This window comes from Mirounga leonina, unplaced genomic scaffold, assembly GCF_011800145.1.
Source record: "Mirounga leonina isolate KUSES-001 unplaced genomic scaffold, KU_Mleo_1.0 Mir_357, whole genome shotgun sequence".
In the NCBI taxonomy this organism is placed as follows: domain Eukaryota; kingdom Metazoa; phylum Chordata; class Mammalia; order Carnivora; family Phocidae; genus Mirounga; species Mirounga leonina.
The window spans coordinates 12,387,679-12,413,679 of NW_023270702.1; the positions used below are offsets into that span (position 1 = coordinate 12,387,679).

A 26,001-nucleotide genomic window follows, 5' to 3' on the forward strand; every position below is an offset into this window, starting at 1 on the left:
TGGCTGTTTCTGAATTGTTTCCTTTTATAGTAAACCAGTAATCTAGTAAGTAAACAGTTTTTCTGAGCTCTGTGAGCTATTCTAATAAATTACCGAACCTTAAGAGGGAGTCTTGGGAGTCCCTGGTTTATTGTTTGCCACCAGTCAGAAGTATGGGAGGCCTAGACTTCTGATTGGAGTCAGAAGCGGAGGAAGGGCAGTCTTGTAGGACTGATCCCTTAACCTGTGGGATCTGTGCTAACTCCAGGCAGTCTGTGTCGGAATTGAGTTAAATTGTAGGGTATCTAGTTGGTACCCACCAAGAATTGGGGTATTGCTTAGTGTGGAAAATCTCACATATGTGGCGTCAGAAGTGTTGGTGAGAGTAGAAGTGTTTTCTTTTTGTGAGCATACCATAATTTATTCATTCTACTCTTGATGGATATTTGGGTGTTTTTAGTGTTGACCTGCTATGAATCATGCTATATCCTTTTGTATGACTTTTGATGTCTATATATATATATATAGACATTTCTCTTGGGTATATACCCAGGAGTGAGATTTCTGGATCATAGGGATATATATGTTCAACTTTCATTGATGGACCGAAATTTCTAACACAGTTGCACCAATTTACAATCCCATGAACACTCTCACCCAGTTGTTCAAGATACTTGCCAACACTTGGTTTTGTCTTTTTCATTTTAGCTTTTCTGGTGGGTGTGTAATGGTATAGCATTATGACTTTAATTTGCATTTCCCTAATGCCTAATGATTTTGAGCACATTTTCAAATATTTATTGGCCATTTGGGTGTGTCATCTTTTGTGAGGGACCTTTATTTCTTTTTTCTTATTGATTTGTAAGAGTTCCTTATATAACCTGGAAACAGATCTTTTGTTAAGTTGTAGTTGTTACAAATAATCCTCCCAATCTATGGCTTATATTTAATAGCTTTATTGAATAATTTACATACCACACAATTTGCCCATTGTAAGTGTGATGTAGGCAGGTCAGGTCCAAGGACACAGAGGGGGTCCCACAGGACCAGCCCAGAGGGTCCTTGGCTTCTTGCAGTATAGAAAGCAAATGGGAGCCAAGAGGAAGTGAGAGCAGAGTTTACTGAAGATATAGAGAGTGCAGATACAGACCGAGCATCCAGGAGATTTGGAAAGGAAAGAGAGAGACTGTCATCTTTGCTTGGTTTTGGGGAGGTTTTACTGAGGATAGTGGTCTGGTGTACGTGTCCTCCCAAGCATCCAGGAACTAGTCAAAACAAGAACAAGTGCTCAGGTGCCCTCCATAAGTCACCTAATATGCCCTGAAGCCAAGAGTCTTGGCATCAAGGTGTCTGGAGTCAGTGGTCTTAAAAAATGACCTCGCCCAGTTTCTCCTTAAATGTTATCTATCATGCTGGAAGACTCCAAAGAAATCAGTAACTCCTTGACCTTGATGAGGAGGACATACATTAAGGCATGGGTAAAGCAGAGGTGCAGGTCCTTGCAAGAATAGAGGCAGCAAAAAAGCAGTCCTTCATGGGGTCCCTTCAGTTTCCTATCTCAAGTGTACAGTTCAGTGATTTTTAGTACATTGTGCAGTTGTGAAATCATCCCTGCAATTCAGCTTTTTTATTAACATTTTTTAAATTTAATTTTCAAAAATTACAATAGACATTTATTTAAAGTAGTACATTTACAGCCCAAATAGTTCTCAATTGTACACTTCAGATTTACCCAACTTCTTAAAAATATTTGAGGACAGCTGCAACCACAGATTTCAACTGCATGATTATTTCTTTGCCCATTTTTCTCTCTCTTCTGTTTCCCAAATAACTTCTTTCAAGTAGGGTTCAAGTAGAATTGATCCTCCTCATATTTTGTCCACTGCTCATTAGGCATGATCTGCTGCCTCGTGGTCAGATCCAGTGCTCTCTCAGTGTGAAACACCCTGTGGTTATACAGGTTCTCAGGAAGCTTATGGCCTCTTTCACATCATCATTCTCATATACTGTATCATCTCAATAAACTAACTCCAGTTTATTGGACCCTGTGGCATCGTGATACCATTTCCGAATACCCTCCAGCCACTGGCTGGATGCTGCAATAGCAGGCCTGCTTGCCGTTTTGATCCTGAGACCCCACATTTCAGTTTTAAAATACTTCCCTTTCCCCAGAAGATTCCCTCCTACCTATTCCCTCTCAATCTCGCTCCAACATTCAGCCACAGGCAACCACTGATCTGTGTCAAGAAGTGGCTATCTTCATGGTTCTACACAGTTAGGCCTTTCTGAGAAAACATTATTGGCACTTGGGTTAAAGGACAAGCCTTGGAAGTTAAAGGGTATTGGATAGACCTTGAACCATCTGCTCTCATCCGAAGGGTAATAAAACTTACCTCTTCCAGAGCCAAATGCTTTGCATTCTGTGGTGCAGACTTAATTCATTTACATTCCAAAGGATTGTGAAAGCCTGCAGAGCAGAGGTTTCTCTTTTTTTCTCAGAAGGGGAGGAGGGGAGAGGTATCCTGTTTCTATATAAAACCCCAATTCCTAATCTCAGGGTTCTTCTCCTGTGGTACAACTCCTGGACACGGAGTCCTAATCATGTGGCTGTTATGAGGTCACCTCTGGGAAATTGGTGATGTCATCATGAGTAAATAATAACAATGACTCTGATCTCTACCCCAGCAAGGTCAGGGTTTCTTTCAGGATAACTATGAAGAAATATAAATAGTAAAAATGTATCAATTTTGCTGACAAGGATGGGATCCTGTTTGAAACCTGGTTTGTTGGAAGAGTCATAGGAGAACCTCATAGGCTGACTAACAGGATTTGAGAGATGTCAACAGAAGCTAGTGGCTACCATTTTGAAAGGACGGGGAGACGTTTGTTGGCTGGGGAGCGGGAGGTAGGATTGGAACAAGCAGCCCAAATGGTGCTTTTGGTTTTTGTTCTTTGTTCCAGGCAAGGGAAGAAAAGGCCCAGGAATTCCCCAAATTGGGCTGTGGGTAGGTAGAGAAGATGTCTCAGTTGCTTTCTCCTCCAGGCTAGATGAGAAAGAGCAGGAATTCCTAAAGGTGGGCTTTGGGTAGGCCCCAAACAGTAGAAATTACTTTGTTTATTGCTTTCTCCTGTAGACAGGAGGAGAAAGCATTAATTAGTTACCAAAACTGTAGTAAGGCTTTGGGCACTGCAGCTGCTAAGCTGCTCAAACCTGAAGGGAGATAGATCTCACTTGTTCCTATGGAAACACTTTGCTTCTCCCCTCCCCCACTCCCCTTCTACCGTGATCTCTACTGCTAAAGGTTTAAGTGTGGGGCTCAGGACTTCCCATCACCAGGGGGGATGAGGGTAGCTCTACACACTCATCTCTTTATGCTGGGGAACTTTAGGAGGGGAGGAATTAAGATGTCAATAATTTGCTAGACACAGGTGTCTCTGTGCCTAGTTCTGTGGCAGGAGGTGGTGTGGGACTCAGGGATGGATAATGAAGGTACTAAAAATGAAAAATGTGGAGCCATAGAGGACAGAAAGAAACAGCGCAACCATAGCCCGGATGCTAGGGAAGTACACAGGCATGGAGCCAAAGAAAGAAGGGAAAAACCTTTCCACTTATCCACTTACCTAGTCTGATGGTCACTGCAGCCACTTCTCCCCGCTGGAAAGTAATAGCTTATCTTGGCAGCAGTTACTGTAATCTTTGAAAGGCTAAGTTAACTCTTAGGGCTTTGAGCAAAACCTGAAGAAAAGAAAGACAAGTATAATAAAAAGACTGTATATTTCATTTCTACATGTATGTGGGCACCTTCACTGGAAAATGAAGACCCAAAGAAGTAGCTAGAGTTGAATGCTACGTAGTAGGTTGGACAAAGGGTGGTAAATTGTAAGAACGTGACAAAACAAAGGGGTTTGGGCTAGGGCAGTTAATTGTGGAAACGTGACTAGAGAGATGAGGATCAGTTTAACAAGTTTGTACAGATTTCTCTCAGCCTTCAGTCCCCTTCTCTGGTGACGAGAATGTCTTCCTTCCTCCTGGTACAGGGAGGGCACTTTTTAAAAAAAAATTTTTTTATTGTTATGTTAATCATCATACATCATTAGTTTTTGATGTAGTGTTCCATGATTCATTGTTTGTGCATAACACCCAGTTCTCCATGCAGAACGTGCCCTCTTTAATACCCATCACCAGGCTAACCCATCCTCCCACCCCCCTCCCCTCTAGAACCCTCAGTTTGTTTTTCAGAGTCCATCGTCTCTCATGGTTCGTCTCCCCCTCTGATTCCCCCCTTCATTTATCCCTTCCTACTATCTTTTTATTTTTCTTAACATATATTGCATTATTTGTTTCAGAGGTACAGATCTGTGATTCAACAGTTTTGCACAATTCACAGTGCTCACCATAGCACATACCCTCCCCAGTGTCTTTATCACCCAGCCACCCCATCCCTCCCACCCCACTCCCCACTCCAGCAACAGGGAGGGCACTTTTCACGGGAGTTTTATCTCCTGCCTTCCAGAAGACAAAGGAAGGTCAGAGGTCCCTTCTTGCATGTGCCATTTTTAACTTCCCTTTAACTCACTCAAAGTAACCAATATGCCAGGACAGCATATTTTGGGGTGATAGACCCTGAACCCCTGCATTTTGTTGCTGAATTAAATGTGACTGCATATGGGGCGCCTGGGTGGCTCAGTTGGTTAAGCGACTGCTTTCAGCTCAGGTCATGATCCTGGAGTCCCTGGATCGAGTCCCGCATCGGGCTCCCTGCTCGGCAGGGAGTCTGCTTCTCCCTCTGACCCGCTTCCCTCTCGTGCTCTCTCTCATTCTCTCTCTCAAATAAATGAATAAAATCTTAAAAAAAAAAAAAAAAAAGTGTGACTGCATAGTAGAAAGTAATGTGGATGCTACATGCTTGTAATTCCCTACCTCCCAGGTAGGGAGGGGATTGATACTCCAATCACAAAAAGCTACAAATAGAGAAATGTTAGTGGGACATGTATTAGAATGCATCTCCATGACTGATGAATTATGCTATAATTTTTTTGCTGAAAAAGAGCCTCTGGAAGTTCTAGTGATGGTGAGGTGAGAAAATACAGTTTCAGCTGCTACCTCAAATCAAGGTTTTGTGTCTGTTAACTTTAGTTATAAAAATTTTTTTTCTCATAGTTGTTTAGGATTTAGAAGTTCAGTTGAAAGTATCCACCAGTCATTCACAGCTCTCAAGGTTGAAGGAACATTAATTGTTTATTGTTTCCAGAGAGATTAATATGTCCTCTTGAAAATTGTTTTTGGATTTTTATTCTGAAAGACAAATTTCACTTTTCTTTGATTCATAAGATGTTCCTCACTTAAAATTTTCAGCTAGAGAATTTCTGCAAAGAGTGACTATGTAGACATTTCTCATGAGCCTATGTTATTTTCTTGCTCCTTTGCGGTTGTTGGGATTAATTTTACACAAAATTGCATAAACCAATTGACCAAGAATATAAGATCGTAGAAAATTTTTATTTATTTATTTATTTATTTATTTATTTATTTTAAGATCGTAGAAAAATTTGAGAGAAAGGAAACTTCAAGTCATAGATATGAAATGGAAGGTTAGGTAATGTGTTTGTCTGCCCAACTCACAAGGACATTTTGTTGTCCTGGGTTTAATAATGTCATAGCTAGCCTATAAATCAACAGACTTCATGGAGATGCTACAACCCAGCTTAAGAAAAACCTATCTTCAAAAAATTAAAGTTAAAAAAAATAATAATAAATAAAAAAAAAAAAAAAGAAAGAAAAACCTATCTTCAAAGAAGAATTCCTGCTCTGCCAAATTGGAGAAGTTTATAATAGAACACCCAAGGATAGGAGCTATAGTCCATGTGTCTTCATAATTCTATGAAGACATAGAGGTTTATTTGCTATTTATGTTTTTTTTCCTTTCACCACTTGCTACAAAAAAAATATTCACAATTTAAGCCCCCACCTCTCCTTTCTGGAAACTCTCATTTTAGCTAATGTATTCTGTGATATTCAAAGTAGTGTTAGAATAATAGTGTTCTGCCCTGTTAGGTAATAAAGATTATATAGATAAAATTGGCTCTCAATTTTGTGTGACTTTTGCTTGGCTTTTGCTATAACACTCTGTTTTTATAACTATACATTATTAGAGTTACTTTTTTATAGTGCTAGAAATGTCTGCATTTCACATTATTGCTATTATTATGAGGAAAGTATTAGGGATGATTAGTTCTATTCTCAACAGTGAAATCCCTATATAAGAAATGGAAAGCAAACAAAAAAAAAAGAAAAACGGAAACTCAAGCAAATATAGCTGAACATATGGACATACGTGATTATTTTATTTATTCATTCAAGAAATATATATTGAATGCTGACTATGAGCCAGGTATTGCTTTATATACTGATGATACAGATGTAAACAGACATAAACCACTTTTTTTTTTAAGATTTTATTTATTTATTTATTTGAGAGTGAGTGAGAGAGCACAAGCTGGTGGGGAGGCAGAGGGAGAGAGAGAAAAGCAGGCTCCCTGCTGAGCTGGGAGCCCAACGCAGGGCTTGATGCCAGGACCCTGAGATCATGACCTGAGCTGAAGGCAGGCACTCAACCGACGGTGCCACCCAGGCGCCCCAGACATAAACCACTTTTAAGAAGCTTATACTCTAGAGGGAAGAGTCAGAGAATAAAGAAAATATGTAAGTAAAATATGAACTATATTAAAGGGTGAGAAGTGCTACGGAGAGAGATCAATTAGGGAAGAAGTGTGGGGGAGATGAGGATGTCTATTTGATTTGTGTATGTTTCCCAGGAGAATGTACACGACCTGAAGGCAGGAACTCTGATGATACTTGTCACCAGACCCTAGCAGATACCATTACATGTGGCACTTCACAAATGTTGAATAAATGGGTGGATAAACTTGGCGTTGAATGAATCCTCCCCTTTTCCTTTTCATATTACTTTATATAGTACTTATATACAGCGGTCCCAAGACCTCCAGGAGATGCCTGAAACTGCAGATAATGTCTAACCCTATATATAGAACTATATTTTTTCCTATACCTACATACCTATGATAAAGCTTAATTTATAAATTAAGCACAGTAAGAGATTAACAGCAATAACTAATAAAAAATAACAATTATAACAACATGCTGGAATAAAAGTTGCATGAATGTGCTCTCTCTCTCTCTCTCAAATATCTTATTGTACTGAACTCAGCCTTCTTGTGATGATGTGAGATGAAAAAAGTCCCAGAGTGATGAAATGAAGCGAGGTGAATGACATAGGCATTGGGATGGCTACAAGTGACCTGACGATACAGAAGAAGGAGGATCACCTACTTCCGGACTACAGTGGACTTAGAGTAACTGAAACCGCGGAAAGCAAAATTGTGGCTAAGGCGGGAGACTATGTATATAATTTGCTTATTAGTTATGTTCATTATTTATTGTCTGCCTAACTTGGCAAGAGCATAACCTGCACAAAGGTAAGAATTTTTATTCATTTTGTTCATTGATACATCCCAAGCCCCTAGAATTTTACCTGACAGATAGTAGAATTTAATAAATATTTGTTGAATGAATGTATATCTTTCTGCCAACACCTCTTCTGATGGCTGCTGACAAATTCACAATTTGGGTGCTCAAGAATCCTGTGAATAAAATGCTTAAGAAGCTAATCCTGATGCCAAATTCATGGACCGTGGGATAGCAAATGTTAAAGTGTATTTACCGTATACTTATTCAGCTGTCAGTGGCCCAGTGTTTTCTCTGTCCTTCAGATTTTCAAAAAGGGCCTGGTCAAGAAAACTGTAACATTCACTCAATTTTTTGAAAAGTGAAGTAAGAGTATGTAAATATAGATGAAACAACTCCTTTAGTAGACTTGACAGACCTGGGGTGGATGTTTTCACTGGAAAGGGACCATAAGGGTTTGTTGCTTTTTTGTTCGCATTAACTGTTTTATATCCTTTCTCATCCAAGATGCATGGCCATATCCACAAGCTGTTTTCTGACAAAACTAGTGGGAAACTTATTTTTCAGTCCAGGACTTTCTTTTGGTCTCCTGGTAAAAGGATCAGAGGTTTTAAAAAGCTGCAGTTTACACTTGAAAGAGCCACGGACAGCTCTAGAAATGCAGCCTGAGAATCATAGTTTAGGAGAATGATGCCTGAGACTAAATGTCCAGTATTAACACAGTTTTAATGATTAGGGCATGAAAGTCAACTGTAGAGGATTTTCCTTCCTGGATGTCTTGAAAGACCTAGAGGTTTGCTGACAGCATTTTGAAAATATTTTTGTTCATTATTTATAGGTGACTATTATGTTAGACTTTAGTTTTTTAAGGGCAAGACAGACTTTAAAAAAAAAAAAAGATTTTATTTATTTTAGAGAGAGAGAGAGTAAGCCCAGCACATGAGCAGGGGGAGGGGCAGAAGCAGACTCCCTGTTGAGCAGGGAGCCCAGGAGCATGACCTAACCAACTGAGCCACCCAGGCGCCCTGCAAGACAGACTTCTCTTAAATCACAGTCTACCTAGCACCATGTGCAGGTGGCAGGTATTCTTACAAAGAGCGAACATCTGTGAAGCCATTTCCAGATAGAAGCCTGTGGGCTAATTTATTTCCATTGAAAAAGTTATGGCCATTAATAGAGAACTTAAAATCACATCCCCACCGTATCTACTTTGTGTAAGAGTAGGATCATCATAAATGTTATAGATTAACAAAATAACATTTTTCTCTATGAAATAGCCAAGTGGAAACACCTCTTATTTGCAAAATCCATATTATAAATAATATATAAATATATTTTACATATTTATATATTTAAAACACATATGTTTTATATATTTTTATATTTTTATACATAAATAATATGGTTGTTAGAAAATTGCCTATTTGTAAAGATTTTTGTTGTTAAGATGAATAATATAATTTTATCTAGAAACTAGATCAGGAAAACCACACTAAATTTGCTAGTGCTGTAAAATAAGTCATTTTAATAATAAAGACACATAAATAAAGTGTTTATGACAGAAACAATAAAGTTGTCTCTCAACCCCATACAACACTGAATTTCCAAGTAATTTGTAAGGAATATATTCATCTTTTTACATTCAAAATAATGGTTGAACAATGATGATTATCATTTTTTCTGACTAATTTTCTTTTTATATTCCATGAATTCACACAGTATTACAGTAATTTATAGTATTACAGTGCTTGGTAATCTTGAAGATATGAAATAAACTTCTAACAGTATATAGAAAATAAAAATAAAAGTCATTTGTATAACTTTTTATGAAAACAAAATAATATTTTTTCTGTAAAATAAATTATGTACTTTACGTTGAAATGTCATTCTGTTAAAGTGTTTAGAAAATAGTTACATTCACGTTTTGGCAGTGTGCTCAAACATTCTTATTTGCCATTCCCTCATGCGTGATAAAATGAGGTGCAAGCTGTTTACACAGGAGGAAACAGCTTATTTTCACAGGAAGGGAAATGATACGTGAAATGGAATTAATTTAAAAAACCAAGTATCATAAGATGGAGATACAATAATTCACTAAGAGAAAATATTTTTCAAGGCCTTTTGAGGTGAGGCAACCTTTGTACTTGATCAAAGGTACTTTTCATCCTGCTACCCTGTAACTTGCATGAAATTAACATATTCATGGCTTGCAGTTTAAAGCAAGTGTTTGGTCCGTGGACGGAAACACAGCAGCTGAAATCCTTAACGAGCACTTTCACAAAGGAGCAAAAGAAATCAGCATCTCCATTCTCCTCCACGTGTGGCTCGCAAGGGTAGCACCTTTGGCACTGAATAGCCCTGTTTTCCCCGTGGCCAACACGCGAAAAGTAAGTCTGGTGCTTATGGCCGTGGTATCATCGAGCCAGATTTGCTGGTCTACCTAGAAAACAGCTAAAAGACTAAGACCGACTTAAGTTTAACCAGCCAGGAAAAAACGTGTACTTATCCACGGTGATGGCAAACATCAGAATGGCAATTTGAAAATGAACCTGCTTTCTGCTGTTGCTTCTTGGTCTTACTTTTCTTCTGCTTTTTCTCAGCCTTATTTTTGCTTGGCTTCTTTCTCTTGTGTTCCTCTTTATACCATGGTCCCCAGACTCCCCCATTGAGCCGAGGGTTACTCCTGGGGTCTTTGGGGGGGTACCTGACAGGCACTGCGGTTTTGTTGAACTGCGAGAGCCTCCGCAGCAGCTGCTTCACGATTCCAGGATACCTGTGAGACAGGTCCACTCTCTCATAGGGGTCGGCTGTGATGTTGAACAGCCATATGCTTTTGCTGGTCGACAAGGTGATTCGTTCGTTGTGCCAGCGGTTGGGCCCCAGGTTGCTGAAAGACTGAGGGGGCACCCAGTCACTGTAGCCAGGGTTTCCTGTAAGCAGTTTCCAGTGCTGCACCCTGATGGCTGACTGGATGGCGGTGTTCCAAATCCCGTAGCCTGCTGCCCAGGAGCCATTTTTTGCCTTGGTATAAATGGGGTCAATGTTGTGCAAAATATCCACCCGGGGCGAACGAAGGCCCTCACTTATGGTTTCCCAGACATCGTAGCCATCCAGCTGAATGTCCTCATCAATCTGTCCTTCAGCCAGTGAAATCAGAGTGGGGTACCAGTCGGTGATGTGCACAAGCTCCTTACACACGGTTCCCTTGTTTTTCAGAAGTGGACTATGCACAAAGCCGATAGCCCGAATGCCCCCTTCCCAGTATGTCCCTTTGCTACCTCTGAGAGGCCAGTTACTTCCTCCTGCTGTGGGCTGGCCGCCATTATCTGAAGAGTATATGATAATGCTGTTGTTATAGAAACCATAAGTCTTCAGGGCCAGGGTCACATTGTTGATTGCTTCATCTAAGCAGGAAAGCATGGCAGCGTACCTCCGCCTATTTATGTTGATAATGGATCTGTAGTGTTCAAAATACCTGCCGGGGGCTTGCAGTGGTGAGTGAACAGCTTGGTAGGCAATATATAGAAATATAGGCTTTCTGGGGTCATGAGAAGCTAAGATTTGCTGAACTCTTTGAGTGTACATCTGTGTGGAGTAGATGCCATTGTCATAGTCCCAGGCAGCGTTGTCATTTTCATACAAGTCATAGCCACACATCCCAGGACTGTCACATTTGTAGTGCGTATAGTAATCACCACTTCCCAGGAGGGAACCAAAAAAGGTATCAAATCCTCTCTTGGTGGGCATACATTCTTTTCTATAAAAACCCAAGTGCCATTTTCCAACCATATGTGTTGAATAGCCAACCTCCTTCAGCTTCTGAGGTAGGGTTGCATTGTCCAGAGGTAAGCAGTTGGGTTGGGTAGGTCTTATGATAGAATGTTGAAGTCCGGTGTGTATCTGATACCTTGACAAGAGTAAAAATGTGGTCAGTGCAGGATAAAAGAGGTATTACAATGATTCTTAAATTAAACAATGGTTCTGTGCGGAGAAACTTTACCCCGAATGAAATAGGACCAATTCAGCATTTCTACTGTTGACTCAGAAGTCTTATCCTAATTAGCTTCATATTTAACATTTGAAATACAGTTGACTCTAAATTAGTACTTTTGAAACTAAGATTTTACCCCTTACCTCAAAGTGCTTTTGTTGTTTTTTTGAGAGTGCGAGTGGGATGGGGGAGGGGCAGAAGGAGAGAGAATCTTGAGCATGGAGCTCAGAGCCCTACACAGGGCTCCATCTCCTGACCCTGATCATGACCTGAGCCGAAATCAAGAGTTGGACGCTTAACCGACTGAGCCACCCAGGCACCCGTATCTCAAGTGTTTTTAAAGTTCTTTTAATGGAATTAATCTGAATAAACTGTAATCTCTTAATTAATTATATGACATAGAAAACTAATGTGATGAGGAAAAGGATACAAATGTTAGAGTAGTATTATTATTAGTTTTTAGTCTAGGGACCTCACATTAGCTTCCGAATCATTTCCTGAGATCTATTTCAAGCTAATTCTGAAGCACTAAAAATACAAGCAAAAGTTATATAAAAGTCTGCTGTTTGATTGTCAAAAAATACTTTATAATTAGTTCCCAACCTGTTAGATCTCTGTAAAGAGAAAGGGAATTTTTCTGGCTCCCAATACATTATTTTGGGAAAACCATTTTAGAGTAAGGGTTTTAGCTAATGCTAAGGAAGGATTACATTTTCCCAAAAACAGCAGGAAACAAGTCCTTTCATATTTTTTCCAGTGTCTCCATTTAAAAAAAAATTACATTCACTTATAGTCTAAGAAAACAAGGCAAACGTTATACATTAAAATTAAGTGAATGTTAGTTTCCAGCATTGTTCTTTTCCCAAGGATATATTGCCAAGGACTTTTCCTCAGAGAATGGTTATCATCACATAAGTGTATGAATTTTCATTTGGGTCAAGATGTGTTTATTAGGTTCATGACATTTAAAAGCAATTGATTCCATAGTTATTACATAAGTTCAAAAGGACTTTTAAAATAGAAAATACAGAAATTCTGAGAAAATGAAGGTTGCAGAAGGTAGATATGAAAATATTCTTGGAATCAAGTTACAGAGAGTAATATTGAGATCAAAATAAAAAATTTTTAAAATTAATTTAACCTGCAAGGCCAACATGTCATACATACCTTGGGTGAATACTGCAATTTATTTAAATTTTCAAATGATAGTATAGTGTAACTGAATTCTTTTGAAGCATCAGTTGCAGTAACCTTGATGGTTTTGTAGGATCCATAGGGAAATTCGGTCACTAATGCAAAGCAGCATTCAACATGGGGCCCTGTCTACTCTGCTGATCATTAAGCTGTCAAAGTTTCACAATTATCACGATTGTGGTCATTTAAAATGTAATAAACTCTCAAAGAAATAAGCATTTCATAAGCATTATTTAGCACCCAATTCATAAAGTATTGTTACTATCCTTGATAATTTCTGATGATCCAGTTCAGGATCCAAAACATTTACTTGTGAAACCATCGATTTTGTATGAGTACATGACAAATTGGTAACACCTATCAATGTAAGCATTGAGTAAATTTAAAAATGGAAAATCTGCATGGGTAAGAATTTTAATGAATTATTAACTAAATTATTCTATGCAGAAAATGTACTTGGCCAGAGTATCTATTCAACTCATTGAATGGCTAACCAATTCAAGTCTTTCTAATCAAACTGGGCATTTTCTCAGCTAGTCCTAAAAGCAAAAGTAATTTAGCCTTTTGAAAAGCATGAAATACAGAAAATGCTCACAAAAAGAGTAGGAAAGAAGAGGTCTGCTTCTTTCAGGAGAGGATACAGTGTTAGCAGATAAGTAAGAGACATCATCAGAACTATTAACTGTATAGTTTCTGTTTTCCCCACAACCTAAAACAGTTTTCATATTGGAAAATTTAGAACCGACAACATAAAGGTTGGGCAGCAGCTCATGAATACAAGCGATCTTCTCAGGACAGACTCTTATTAAATGGATTCAAGATTTTGGGGCCAAATTGGTGACGTTTGGGGTAGAATTTGTGGCATGGGTTAAGGGTAGAGTTTGGGGGTCAGACAGACCTGAGATTGAATTTGCTCCACTGCTTATTAGCTGTGTGACTTTGGGCAGTACTTAACCCCTCTGATCCTCAGTTTCCTCATCTGTAAAACAGGGATAATAATACATATTGGGTCGTTGTAGCATTGAAAGAGAGCATAGAATCTGATAAGGAGACTACATCAATAGATGACAGGTTTTGCTATTATTACTTCCAAGTTCTGAGTCATATGTTACTTACATATTTGTATAAAGTTTTATTATTTATAGGCCTTCTTTCACATGCATTATTACATTTAGTCCTCACTACAACAGTAAGAAGTAGGATGCTTTTACATTAATTTTATAGATAGAATAGAGATATAGAGATGACCCCCAACTCCTCCAGCCTGCCCACCAAGCTGAGAAATGATTCCTGAATGACAGGAGTTAAATCTGATGCTCTCTCTATTCAAGAGTTAAAATCAGTACTTCTTGGATGCCTGGTTGGCTCAGTCAGTTGAGCATCTGCCTTTGGCTCAGGTTGTGATCCGGGGGTCCTGGGATCAAGCCCCACATCAGGCTCCTTGCTCAGCGGGAAGCCTGCTTCTCCCTCTCCCACTCCCCCTGCTTGTGTTCCCCCTCCCTCTCTCTCTGACAAATAAATACATAAAATCTTAAAAAAAAAATAAAATCAGTACTTTTTGAAAAATCAAAGAGCAGGGGAAAAATGCCATCAGTTTTGAGAAGCAAATCTGTTCTAACTTTCTAATTAAAGAAAGGAAGGATTTTTGTAAATCAAATAGTGAGGTTTATATTGATCCCAGAAAAATCTGAGAACAATTTTTAAGTAGATGATTCGTGAGTATTTCAAAAAGCTAAGTTAGCTTCATTTTCTTTTCTTCTCTGTGTTATTTTATTTAGTTAATTTAAAAAAATTTTTAAGCTTTTCTTTTTTAAAAAATGTCAGTATATGTCAGTATTAGGTAAACAGTTTAGGAAAATGATGGGCATTTCAAAAATCTGCTCATTTTCTTTTTAATCTGCTCATTTTCTTATAAAATAATGAAAAAATAACTGTATGGTAACATTGTATATTCACCATAAGAATGATGTTACACATTAATACAAATTAAGGTATAGATAATTTTCATTTACATGATTTCTCTGGCTTATACAAGTCTGTGGACGAGGCAGGAGTGTTCCATTTATTATTTTCATCTAATAACAACAAAAACAAAAAACACTGAAACTCAGAGTAATTCAGTGGTTTGTCAAGTTTCACAGCTGTAAGTCTTGAAAAAAAAATCTGGAATCCAGATTTTTGGCATTAGAGGCTTTTCCATGAACACTCATAGATTATTGGACAGCTAGACCCATTTCAAGTTTGGATTAATTTATTTGCATTAATCTTCAGTATTTATTCATTTGCTCAGTTAAGCAGTATACTGAGTGTAAAATGTGTACCCAAAGCTTTGATATCCTTAAGTGAGCTCTAAGTCAAGATCCTTCTTGCAATGGGAGTGACTTTAAAGTATGAGTTCTTGGGGCGCCTGGGTGGCTCAGGCATTAAGTGTCTGCCTTCAGCTCAGGTCATGATCCCAGGTCCTGGGATCGAGCCCTGCATCGGGCTTCCTGCTCTGCAGGAAGCCTGCTTCTCCCTCTCCCACTCCCCCTGCTTGTGTTCCCTCTCTCGCTATATCTCTCTCTGTCAAATAAATAAATAAAATCTTTAAAAAAATAAAAATAAAGTATGAGTTCTCTGAACCCTGGGATCAGGTGGGGATGGAGACAGTGCTTTCAGTTATGGAGAACAGCACTGAATGCTAAGAAATTATTTTCTTTCAGGAAGGAGATGGTTGGAATCCAGGGAAGAATCTTTGGCTTGATAGTGACTCTAACTTGGCAGCAGCAACTAGCTTGATGATCAATAAGTCTTCAAAATACACTACAAAATAGTATATTGATTAATTCGTTGAAGACTGCTGATCTGGGAAGTAGTCTCTGGAACAGTACAACAGGGCTCTTTCCTCGGCTTCAACACACTGGTCATTATTATCCACTATATCCATTATATCCATTATTATAATCCATTATATATCCATATCCATTATCATCCATTATTATCCATGACTTGAACAAAGAAACAGAAGAAATGCTTATCATCTAGGAGGAATAGCTGATATTATAAGTGGCATAATCAAGGCTCAAAGTAATATAAATGACCTGAAATGTCAAAACAAAGAAAGTGAGACATAGATCAAAAATCAAGGAAGTGCTCAAAGAGTGAAGGGAATGTCAAAAAGATGCAGAAGCCTGAACGAGGGGGATCTCATGGCCAAATATGGGACAATGCGAGTATCAAAATAAATGATGGTAAGAAATAGTAAAAAATTATACCCACTGAATAAAATAGAAACCCTGAGTCCATACTAATATAAATAAATTGGTAAATAATAAAAGTTTGCTATGGAATGGGATAATGACATAGTCGCACAGTACCTCCCCACAAAACATGTAATAAAAGAGTAACTGTACAGCGACGCCTGGGTGGCTCAGTCGGTTAAGCGTCTGCCTTCAGCAGCTCAGGTCATGGTCCCAGGGTCTTGGGGTCAACTCCCGCATTGGGCTCCTTGCTCAGTGGAGAGCCCGCCTCTCTCTCTGCCTGCTCCCCCTGCTTGTGTGCTCTCTCTCTGACAAATAAATAAACAAAATCTTTAAAAGAGTAACTGTACAGTGAAAGCACCTGATAAACACCATATTAATCTAGCGATCAAAGTTAACATCACCAATAACTGGGACAAACCAACATCATGTGCCTCCAGATAGGATGTAATGAGAGGAGCACAGCACTGTTTCTGTGTGTCAGCCTAAGATGCATCACCTCAATCTCGTCCCGAGAAAACAATGGGCAAACCCAAATTGAGGGATATTCTACAAAATAACCGGTCTAAAATATTCAAAAGTGTCCAGATAATGTAAGTCAAAGAAGGAATGAGTTAATTTTTCCAATTTGAAAGAGAATAAGGAAACCTGACAAATAATTGCAGCATGTGATTCTGAATTGGAATAGTTATGATAAAGGACATACTTTGAGAACTGGCAAATTTTTAATAGGGTCTAAGGATTAAATGGGAATAACAATGTTAATTTCCTGATTTTGATAGTCTTGTGACCAGCGTAGAAAGAGATTTTGTCAGAAATATAAAGTATTAGAGATGATGGGGCATCAGGTTGGCAGTGAACTCCCAAATGGTCCAGAAAAAAATATTATTTGTGTTGTACTTGTATGGTACTTGACTTTTCCCGCAAGTATGAGATTGTTTCAAAATTTTTTTAGAAAGTGTAAGAAAATCTAATTGGGACAAATGGAAGGCACTGCATGTTAAGAAGCAGTGATTTACATGTTCGTTATGGATCTGGGAAGTTGGATATATCAGATTATGAATTTGGAAAAAAGCAAAGAGTTAAAATGCTAATAAGATCTTACATTATATAAGGGCAGTGTGCAGATTCTAAGAAGTAATAATCCTACTCTGGGCTAATCAGAACATATCTGGAATAGAGTATTCAATATTTAAGCATGATCCCCCAAATACATGTACATTTATTTATTTATAAATGACACACATGCAGGACTGTACTAATTTATCAACATTATAAGCATACATGAAATAGAAATTAAGAAGAATGGGATAAAAATAAATAGAAATAGAATTTCTGGTATTTGTTCTTGTATCCTAATGAATGATCCTGCATTGCCCTGGAGTGTATATATTCCAGTGTGGAGACCACTGGTACAGAAAGTTGCTTGTAAGGAGATGAGAATTGAAACACAGGGATTAATGAGAAGGCTATTACAGGAGTGTGGGTCAAAGATGATGGTGGCCTGGACTACCACCTAGTGGCAGTGAAAATGGACGTAAGTGGGTAAATCAGATGTATAATTTAAATTTAGAACTGATAGGACAAAATCAGTGAAGGGAGGGTAGTGGGAAAGGAAAAGGAAAAAAAATCAAGGACTTCTGAATTTGTGGCTTTCATATTTTGGTGAACAGTGGACGGACCAGCTGATCTCTGTTTCGTTCCAAAGTATACAATTATGACTAATGGATAACATTACAAAATGGTAGATTGCAAAACAACAACAACAATGCAAACAACAACAACTACAAAACCCCACAACTAAAAGAAGAAAACAAAAATAACAAAATAGACTACATAGTCACCTGCCAGGGATTCTTTAAAAGATGTATTTGAATTGGGAAAGGAGTACTAGGTTACCTCTAAGGTGCCTTCTAAACCTGAGAATTCATGGATCAAGGATGACAGGTCAACGTTTCCTTAAAGAATGCTGTGCAACCTCAGAGCTGTTTTACAAAAACAAGTTTATAATATTATGTACAGGTGTTTGATAAAGAAATTTCCATAATGCATCCATATATACTTAAGTTCTTTCTTTGAATAATATAAAGTTGGCTTAAAAAATAGGTTTTTCACATATTTTCTTTTTTTTTTTTTAAGATTTATTTATTTATTTGACAGAGAGAGAGACAGCGAGAGAGGGAACACAAGCAGGGGGAGTGGTAGAGGGAGAAGCAGGCTCCCTGCCCGATGCGGGGCTCGATTCCAGGACCCTGGGATCATGACCCGCAGGCTTCCCGCAGAGCAGGGAGCCCGATGCGGGGCTCCATTCCAGGACCCCGGGATCATGACCCGAGCCGAAGGCAGACGCTCAACCGACTGAGCCACCCAGGCGCCTCTCACATAATATTTTCTGAATGCAGTAATCATGATTAAAAAATAAACTAATTTTGAAATTTATTCTACTTTTTTGTTACCATCTGGGTACCATGTGAAGAAAATTCCATATGAACAATAGTGAACCTAGAGTTGATGCCACATCTGTTAACATCAATAGCCATCATTCTCACTTTCCTGCCAACTTAAAAGACAAAAGCTAAGTGGGCCTTTCAGCTTGGCATTAGAATGTGTAAAGACTTCTGTAATCTTTTTAAATGTTAATTTATATCACTGGGTTCTGGCAGTGGCAATAGTTTTGAATTCTCTTTTGTCTAGGAATGTCTAATATAATATTATTGTTTTAATCCAATTACATAGTTAATGTACCCTTATAAATACAAGATACTTATAAAGATAAAACATGAATCCTCACAGTTCCATGCAGACTCCAATGTCTAGGATTGTTACAGAATACAAAATCAGCCAATATGCAGGAGAAATTGGTATTTTGAAGGGAAGGAACCAGGTATAAGACACTAGGTTATGAATCAAATGTCACTCAGATATTTATAAATTAGAAAAATATAACTAATTTTCCATATTCTGAAAGGTATTCCTTCATCACTTCCTTCCAAAAGACTCTTTTATCTCAAAGACTGTCATTCTATTTATAGGCCTTAATTTCTTTCATCTTTCAGTTAATTATATCTTCTGACAAAGGGTGTAAGTGGGAGAGAGGTACCATAACAACTCAATGTCTAGATTTTTATCTCATGAATGAATGGATATTCATTGGATATTCATTCATGAGATGAAAAACTCGTCATGGTTTAGAATGAATCACTTATTTAAAACTCATTCACCTACAATGAGCCAGACACTGCTAACTTTGGGGGTCATAAATTTGTAGAAGATGATTCCTGCTCAGAAAGCACTCAGTTAGTGAGCCCTCTTACTCAACTATAGACCCCAACAGTTAAGATCAGAAATAGATAAGATCATTTAATTCATGCTCTAAGTAAAACCCATTGTGCTTATTTCTTATCACACTTCCTTGAGGCATTAATGAAGGTGTCTTGCAATGACTGGAACATTCTAACCACCAGCCCAGAAAAGCCCAGATAGCAATGGACTGCCTAGAAGACCACACATCCCCCTCCCCACCCATGTTCATGGGCTGAACACATACTGACCCCTATCCATGATCATGTACTCTGCCTGCTCTCTTGCACGTACCTCCAACCTCCATCCTCTCCTTATAAAATTTCAGGTTGCCAGTGAAGAGGTCAGTTGTTAAGGCTTGAGCCTGCCACTTCCCCAGCTGCCTGCACCCAAAATAAATTTCTCTCCATCTCTTTTCTAAAACCCCCTCTTGAATTATTGGCTTCTCTTGTGACAAGTTTATCTGAATTTGTTGGACAACACTGTTGGCAAACCCAGCCAGGAGCTATGCTTTTGATTTGTCAGGATTCCTCAGGATGGAGCAGTTGGCTGTGGCAACACACCAGGGCTTCCCCTCATTTCCTGAATTAGAGGCTATGATAGATGGTTAGGTAGCAAGTCTAGTGTTAGAGACAGACAACGATTAGAGGATTATCATGACAGGAGTAAACACTGCAAGAAGACAACCACAGCATTCTCTGAGTACTCACAGAAGGTCAGGAAATGCTCTCAAAAGGGGCCATGTTTGATCTAAGTGCATTCATAGGGGTATGTAGGTGAATATGGGGAAAAGGCAGATATGTGAAACACCCAGAACAATATGGAAAAAAGCACGTAGTCACAAGGGAACATGAATCTGAGGTGATTGTTGAGGGAGGAGGTGCGGCCAGGTGAAGAGTTGAAGGGAAGGCAAAGAGAGTATTTCAATAAGAGGAGTAGAATGTTCAAATGCACAAAGGGAGAGAATTTGGCCCTCTGTGGATCAACAGTTCAGGATATGAGAACAGAGATTCAGACATATCTTCATGGAAGATGAGACTACACAGACAAGTAGGTGCCAAGTTACATAGAGTTGTATTATAGCATACAGCTATACAAAGGTTTTTGTACTTAATGTGATACTCACAAGAAACCACCGACATACTTTTGAAAAGAGTAATACATAATAAAAGTTTGCATTAGAAAAAACACTCTGATTGTAGTGTGAAGGGTAGATTGTAGTGGAACAAGACAAAGGCAGGGATGTTTTGCCCTAGTGTAAGAGATAAACACTGACAGCTGAAACAGAGATGTGTGACAGTAAGGATGAGGGGAGGACTCTAACGAGGCACATCTGAGTGGGCTATAGGCTGTGGGGAACATGGGACAGGGGATGTTAAAAATGAGTCCCAAGTGTCTGGGCTGGGTGGTGGGGTGAAAGGAGTTTTCTTGCATTAAGTTAAGAAATGTAGGAAGAAGAACAGGAATGAATAGGAAGATGATGAATCCTGCTCTGTTTGGTTGGAAGCACCTGTAAGATATCCAGGTAGAGATGTATACGATGAAATAGCTCTAAGATTTGAGACTCATTAGCATATAGGTGGTGGGTGAATTCATGGGAACTTATGAGACCATCTAAAGATAAGATAGAGACTGAAGGCCAAAGATGGAGCCCAGGAAATGCTATCACTCAGAAGAAAAGCAAGAGCACCAGTGAAAGAGTTTGAGATGAAATAGCTAGTGTGTGAACTAGAGTAGTAAAGGGCAGTTTTAGAGTTGACAGCATCACATACGGTAGAGAAGCCAAGAGAGGTGAGAATTAAAAGACATCAACTGAACTTGGCAATAAGCCTGTATGACCTTGTAGGAGACAAGGGCAGGCTGCCTCAAGACGGGCTACTTTAGCATGAAATTTATTTTGAGTTAAACACAGCAAATTCAGAAAAAGCTCTTTACCTACCTCACAACTTCCTGGATGTACCAGGAAGAGAGATATTAACATAAGTTCCTTTTTACCTAAGAAACTTGACCATATAATAGGGTAAACTTTGTTTTCCAAACATCTCCCCTCACCTTCCTGCTAATAGACTTCCTTTCCTCTGTATCCCCAAATCCTTACTCCTCAGCCCAGAAAGTCAAATAAACCTCATGTTGCCTGACTGTCTCTGGAAGTTCATGTTTGTGTGGATTTCCCATATATATGAAACTAAATTTGATTTTCTCCTGTTAATCTGTCTTATGTCAATTTGATTCTTAGTCCAGCTAGAAGGACCTTGAAGGGCAGAGGGAATTCTTTCTCCCTGACAACCTGGTAAACCATATTTTAGTAGAAATCCAGATTTTAGTGAGTTGAGACCTGAATGGAATATGAAAACTGTGAAAATACTAATTTTCCACAAAAGTGGAGTTGGGATGCTAGAAGGAACCATACCACTCAACATCAATTACAGGAAGAATTGTCAATTATAGACCCCAACAAAAGAATCTTCCACAGGAAAGAATGATCAATTATAGGCCCTACCAGGAAAAGATATACACTGCATCTCCTACAAGAAATCAACTACTCCAGTTTCTCAGCCAATGAGAAACCGTCATCACCCTGAACTCTTACTTTTCTTCAATGGATTTTAGTTCAGAACAACCCCTCCCAACTTCCTCCTTGTCTATAAAATAATCTTCCTCTCCTTTGTCTGTTGGACTTGCCTATGGTTTTGCTGTAGCTTGCAGGTCCTGAATTGTAATTCTTTACCATTCCTGAATAAACCCACTTTGCTGGTAAAATAATTGGCTTTTTTTTTATGTTGACAAAATGTATAGATGGTGAGTATAAACTATTTCAAGATGTATAAATGGAAGAAGGAAAACAAAAAAGAATATGGTGGGGCTCCAAGTGCTGATGTGGTGAAATGCTTATGATATATTGTTGAGTAAAAGAGCATCTGGCTATGGCAGAATATCTATGGTATTATTACATTTTTATAACAAAAAATGTGTACATTCCACGAGGACAGGGACTGTTCACTGCTGTTCTGCATCACCTGGCTCATCATATAGGACATCAATAAAATTTTGTTGAATGATTAAATGAATGAGAGTGAGTGTATATTCATAGAAAGAAAAAGAGAAAGAAAAAATTGTAAAGATATACTCCAAATAGTTAGACATGATTATTTCCAGGGAGATAATAATAAGCGGAAGGTTTCACTCCTGATATATAAATTTACATATAATTTATATATATTATAAATGAAACTTAGATGAAAGGGTGTTACAAAATTAGCTTACTCTACTCAGACTAATTACATATGGGACTAATTTTTAATTTAAAATAAAAAAAGAAATCAAATGCTAAACGAATGAAAATGTTCATCTCATCAAGGAACATTCTTCCTATTAGGGACATCTATTCAGGAGACCACATTGAGACCAGAAGAAAGCAGATGGAATGAGCTAAATGAATTCTATAATTGTCTTAGAAGACAGAGAAAATGCTCCATTTAACAAAAAAAAAAAGGAATAACTTGTCAAGTAACTTAAAAATTCCTGGCTTTGAATGGTCTTTCCTCATCATCAGTGCCTGCTGTTCGTCCTTGCAATTGCCTTGCTCATCCACAATATGTTAACATTTACAACATCAAAGCTTTTGCTACACTGAATAAAGTCTTCCTGGTCTCATTAGAAACATGGCTGCAAATTACATGTTAAGTGACTTCTTTCTGGAAATTTTCCTTTTAATCTTGAAGCCGGCATCCATCTTGCCAGTTCAGATGAAAGAATGAACACCAGAGGTCATAGTGCCCCAGGCAGGGCTGGACTGACCAAGGAACCTGTAGGAATGCAACTCTACTTGCTTTTAGGTATTAATCAGCACTACCCTAAAGATATAATCACCAGATGCACGAAATGAATCTCTAGCATAAAGAATAAAGATATTTTTCAGATTCTAAGTCTCTTGAGATGGAAAAGACCTCCAGGAGATCAGACGAAGTGGCACCAGAGCACCTGGTAGCATGACCTCATGGACCCCTAATCAATGGTGTCCCCCTTTTCAGGAGACCCCCCACCCCAAATTTTCCCCTTAAAACCCTTCATTTGCAAGTCATCAGGGAGTTTGGAACTTTAGAATATTAGCTCCCATTCTCCTGGGTGGCACCATACTAATAAATACCCTGTCTTTCTTTTCTTTTCTTTTTTAAGATTTTATTTATTTATTTGACAGAGAGACACACAGCAAGAGAGGGAACAAAAGCAGGGGGAGTGGGGGAGGGAGAAGCAGGCTTCCCGTGGAGCAGGGAGCCCGATGTGGGGCTCAATCCCCGGACCCTGGGATTATGACCTGAGCCGAAGGCAGACGCTTAACGACTGAGCCACCCAGGTGCCCCTAGCCTGTCTTTCTTTACTGCAAAAGCTGAGTGTCAGTTTTTATTGGCTTGCTGCACATCAGGTGGATGAACTTTTATTTTATTCAGTTACAGTTTTATCTATAGTGTGTATGTGAATTTTTGGTAGTTTCCATCAAAAGGCAAATTTACTTCCCAACTAGAGGTCTTCTCCCTGACTCTTTTTTTCCATGTTGTCTTTCCTTCTGGAATTATTCCTTTTGAAGATTGATACTTTCTACTCCATTAAAAAAAAAGATTTAAGGGGCGCCTGGGTGGCTCAGTCGTTAAGTGTCTGCTTTCGGCTCAGGTCATGATCCCAGGGTCCTGGGATCTAGCCCCGCATCGGGCTCCCTGCTCCACAGGAAGCCTGCTTCTCCCTCTCCCACTCTCCCTGCTTGTGTTCCCTCTCTCGCTATCTCTCTCTCTGTGTCAAATAAATAAAATCTTAAAAAAAAAAAGATTTAAGACATAAATAAAAGATTACCAAACATCTGTCTAAATGATCATTTATATAATTAGTTTGTTCCTTTTCTGTAAAATTATTTACAAAGTAAAATTTAACTCCAGAGGTGTATTTATAATTATTTAATTTACAGAGACTATTTTAAGGTCACATATATTCCATAAAGCAAAATGTAACAATACTGTCAAAATAAAATTTTCAATTTTTTTTTGCTATTCTCTTTACTACCACAGAGTATTATTAAATCATTTTTTTCTAAACGTGCAAGTTTTAATGTCCTCTATTCTAAACAGAAAATGCACTTGAAGGTATGGACCAGAGAATACTTAAATGTTAAACCACATTTCATGTTACCAACTTTACCCTAGAGACAGGATGTGTTAAAGAAAATATCCCTAATATCCTTTGATATTAGAATTCTCAAAGTAACATAGATTCCTTAGAAAAAAATTAAAAATCCTTTCAAATATTTTGAAAATATGATCTCTCCATTTTCCTTTGTATGCATTAGTCCATCATTATTGTTATTTCCCTAGAAATAGGACTGCCGTATTTATTTATTTACTATTTTTTAAAGATTTTATTAATTTATTTGAAAGAGAGAGCGAGAGAGCGAGAGAGTGAGAGAACAAGAGAAAGAAAATGAGTGGGGCGTGGGGGGGAGGAGGGGCTGAGGGAGAGGAAGAAGTGATCTCCTTGCTGAGCATGGAGCCCGACATGGGGCTTGATCCCAGGACCCTGAGATCATGACCTGTAGTCAGATGTTTAACTGACTGAGTCACCCAGGTGCCTGAGGACTGCCATATTTAAGTCCAACATTTTCTTTATAGTTCTAACTTTGAAGACAAAAATTATGAAGAGCTTGACATTTATGTTCACCATGTGGCTTCTCTAGGAATTAGCTCCCCAAAAAAGTGGTAACATTCTTGCATTCTTGAACAGAATTACTTCCTCTTAGCCAAGGTTAGGAATTATCTTTCAAATAACTGAGTATCTTTGCACTGAAATTACCACATAGGTGAAAGTATTTCATGTCAAACTCCTGTGGAACTCATTAGTGTCTTAGCTGCAAACCAGGTGAAAATAAACTGAAAGTAAAGATGGCTTAGCAGGGAATATGTAGCCATTATATAATTGTTGGGGAATGTGATCAAAAGGACATGCCTGTCAATTGACCTTTGAGCTAGCCATGGGCATTAGGAGGCTCCTCACCCTCTCCCTGGTCCTGGGAATGTAGGTTTCACTGTCTTTCCTGCTCCCAGAGGCTGCTCTAAGGACAGAGCCTTGAGATGGTGATGTGATGTTGAAAGCCCCTGCACAGCCTAGGTGACTGAGCCCAGTTAGGGACTCTTAGTACGTTTTTAAGATTTGGAGGGAGTGTGCAGGGATCCATTCATCTTGCTGCCACCCAAGACAAGCCTTTTTTTTTTTTTTTTTTAAGATTTATTTATTTATTTGACAGAGACACAGCAAGAGAGGGAACACAAGCTGGGGGTGGGGGGAAGCAGGAAGCAGATGACGTGGGGCTCGATCCCAGGACCCTGGGATCATGACCCGAGCCGAAGGCAGACGCTTAACAGCTAAGCCACCCAGGCGCCCCCAAGACAAGCCTTTTATGTAAGTTCCTTTCGCTAGTATTAAAAATGCCACCCCCCCCCAAAAAAAATGCCACCTACCAACCTGGAGTGGCCTATTTTTTAGGTCTCTCCCTGTTCTCTGTGGATGGGGACAGGTTTCAGATTACACCAGGAAATCTACAGAGAGTTGTGAACCTACATTCTTCAAAGCCACTAGGTTTACTAATACTTTCAGTTGATTAGCACTATTTTTAAAAGATGCTTATAATTCAGGGCTCAGTGGGTTGGGTGTCTGCCTTTGGCTCAGGTCATGATCTCATGGTCCTGGGATGGAGCCCGCGTTCGTTCGGGCACCCTGCTCAGCGGGGAGCCTGCTTTTCCCTCTCCTCTGCTGCTCCCCCTGCTTTTGCT

The 26,001-nt window shown here is 38.8% G+C and overlaps 1 protein-coding gene and 1 pseudogene across 1 annotated transcript in view; both read right to left on the reverse strand.

Annotated features, from left to right (window-relative positions):
• Positions 1-1,766: 1,766 nt before the first annotated feature.
• Positions 1,767-2,121, reverse strand: LOC118027002 (annotated as a pseudogene).
• Positions 2,122-9,345: 7,224 nt separating this feature from the next.
• Positions 9,346-26,001, reverse strand: part of ARSJ (arylsulfatase family member J) — a 79,690-nt gene continuing 63,034 nt past the window's right edge. Inside the window, exon 2 of the mRNA XM_035030324.1 lies at positions 9,346-11,372. Within this exon, the coding sequence (XP_034886215.1) occupies positions 9,968-11,372 (1,405 nt within the window). The 3' untranslated portion in view covers positions 9,346-9,967. The remainder of the gene's footprint in view (positions 11,373-26,001) is intronic.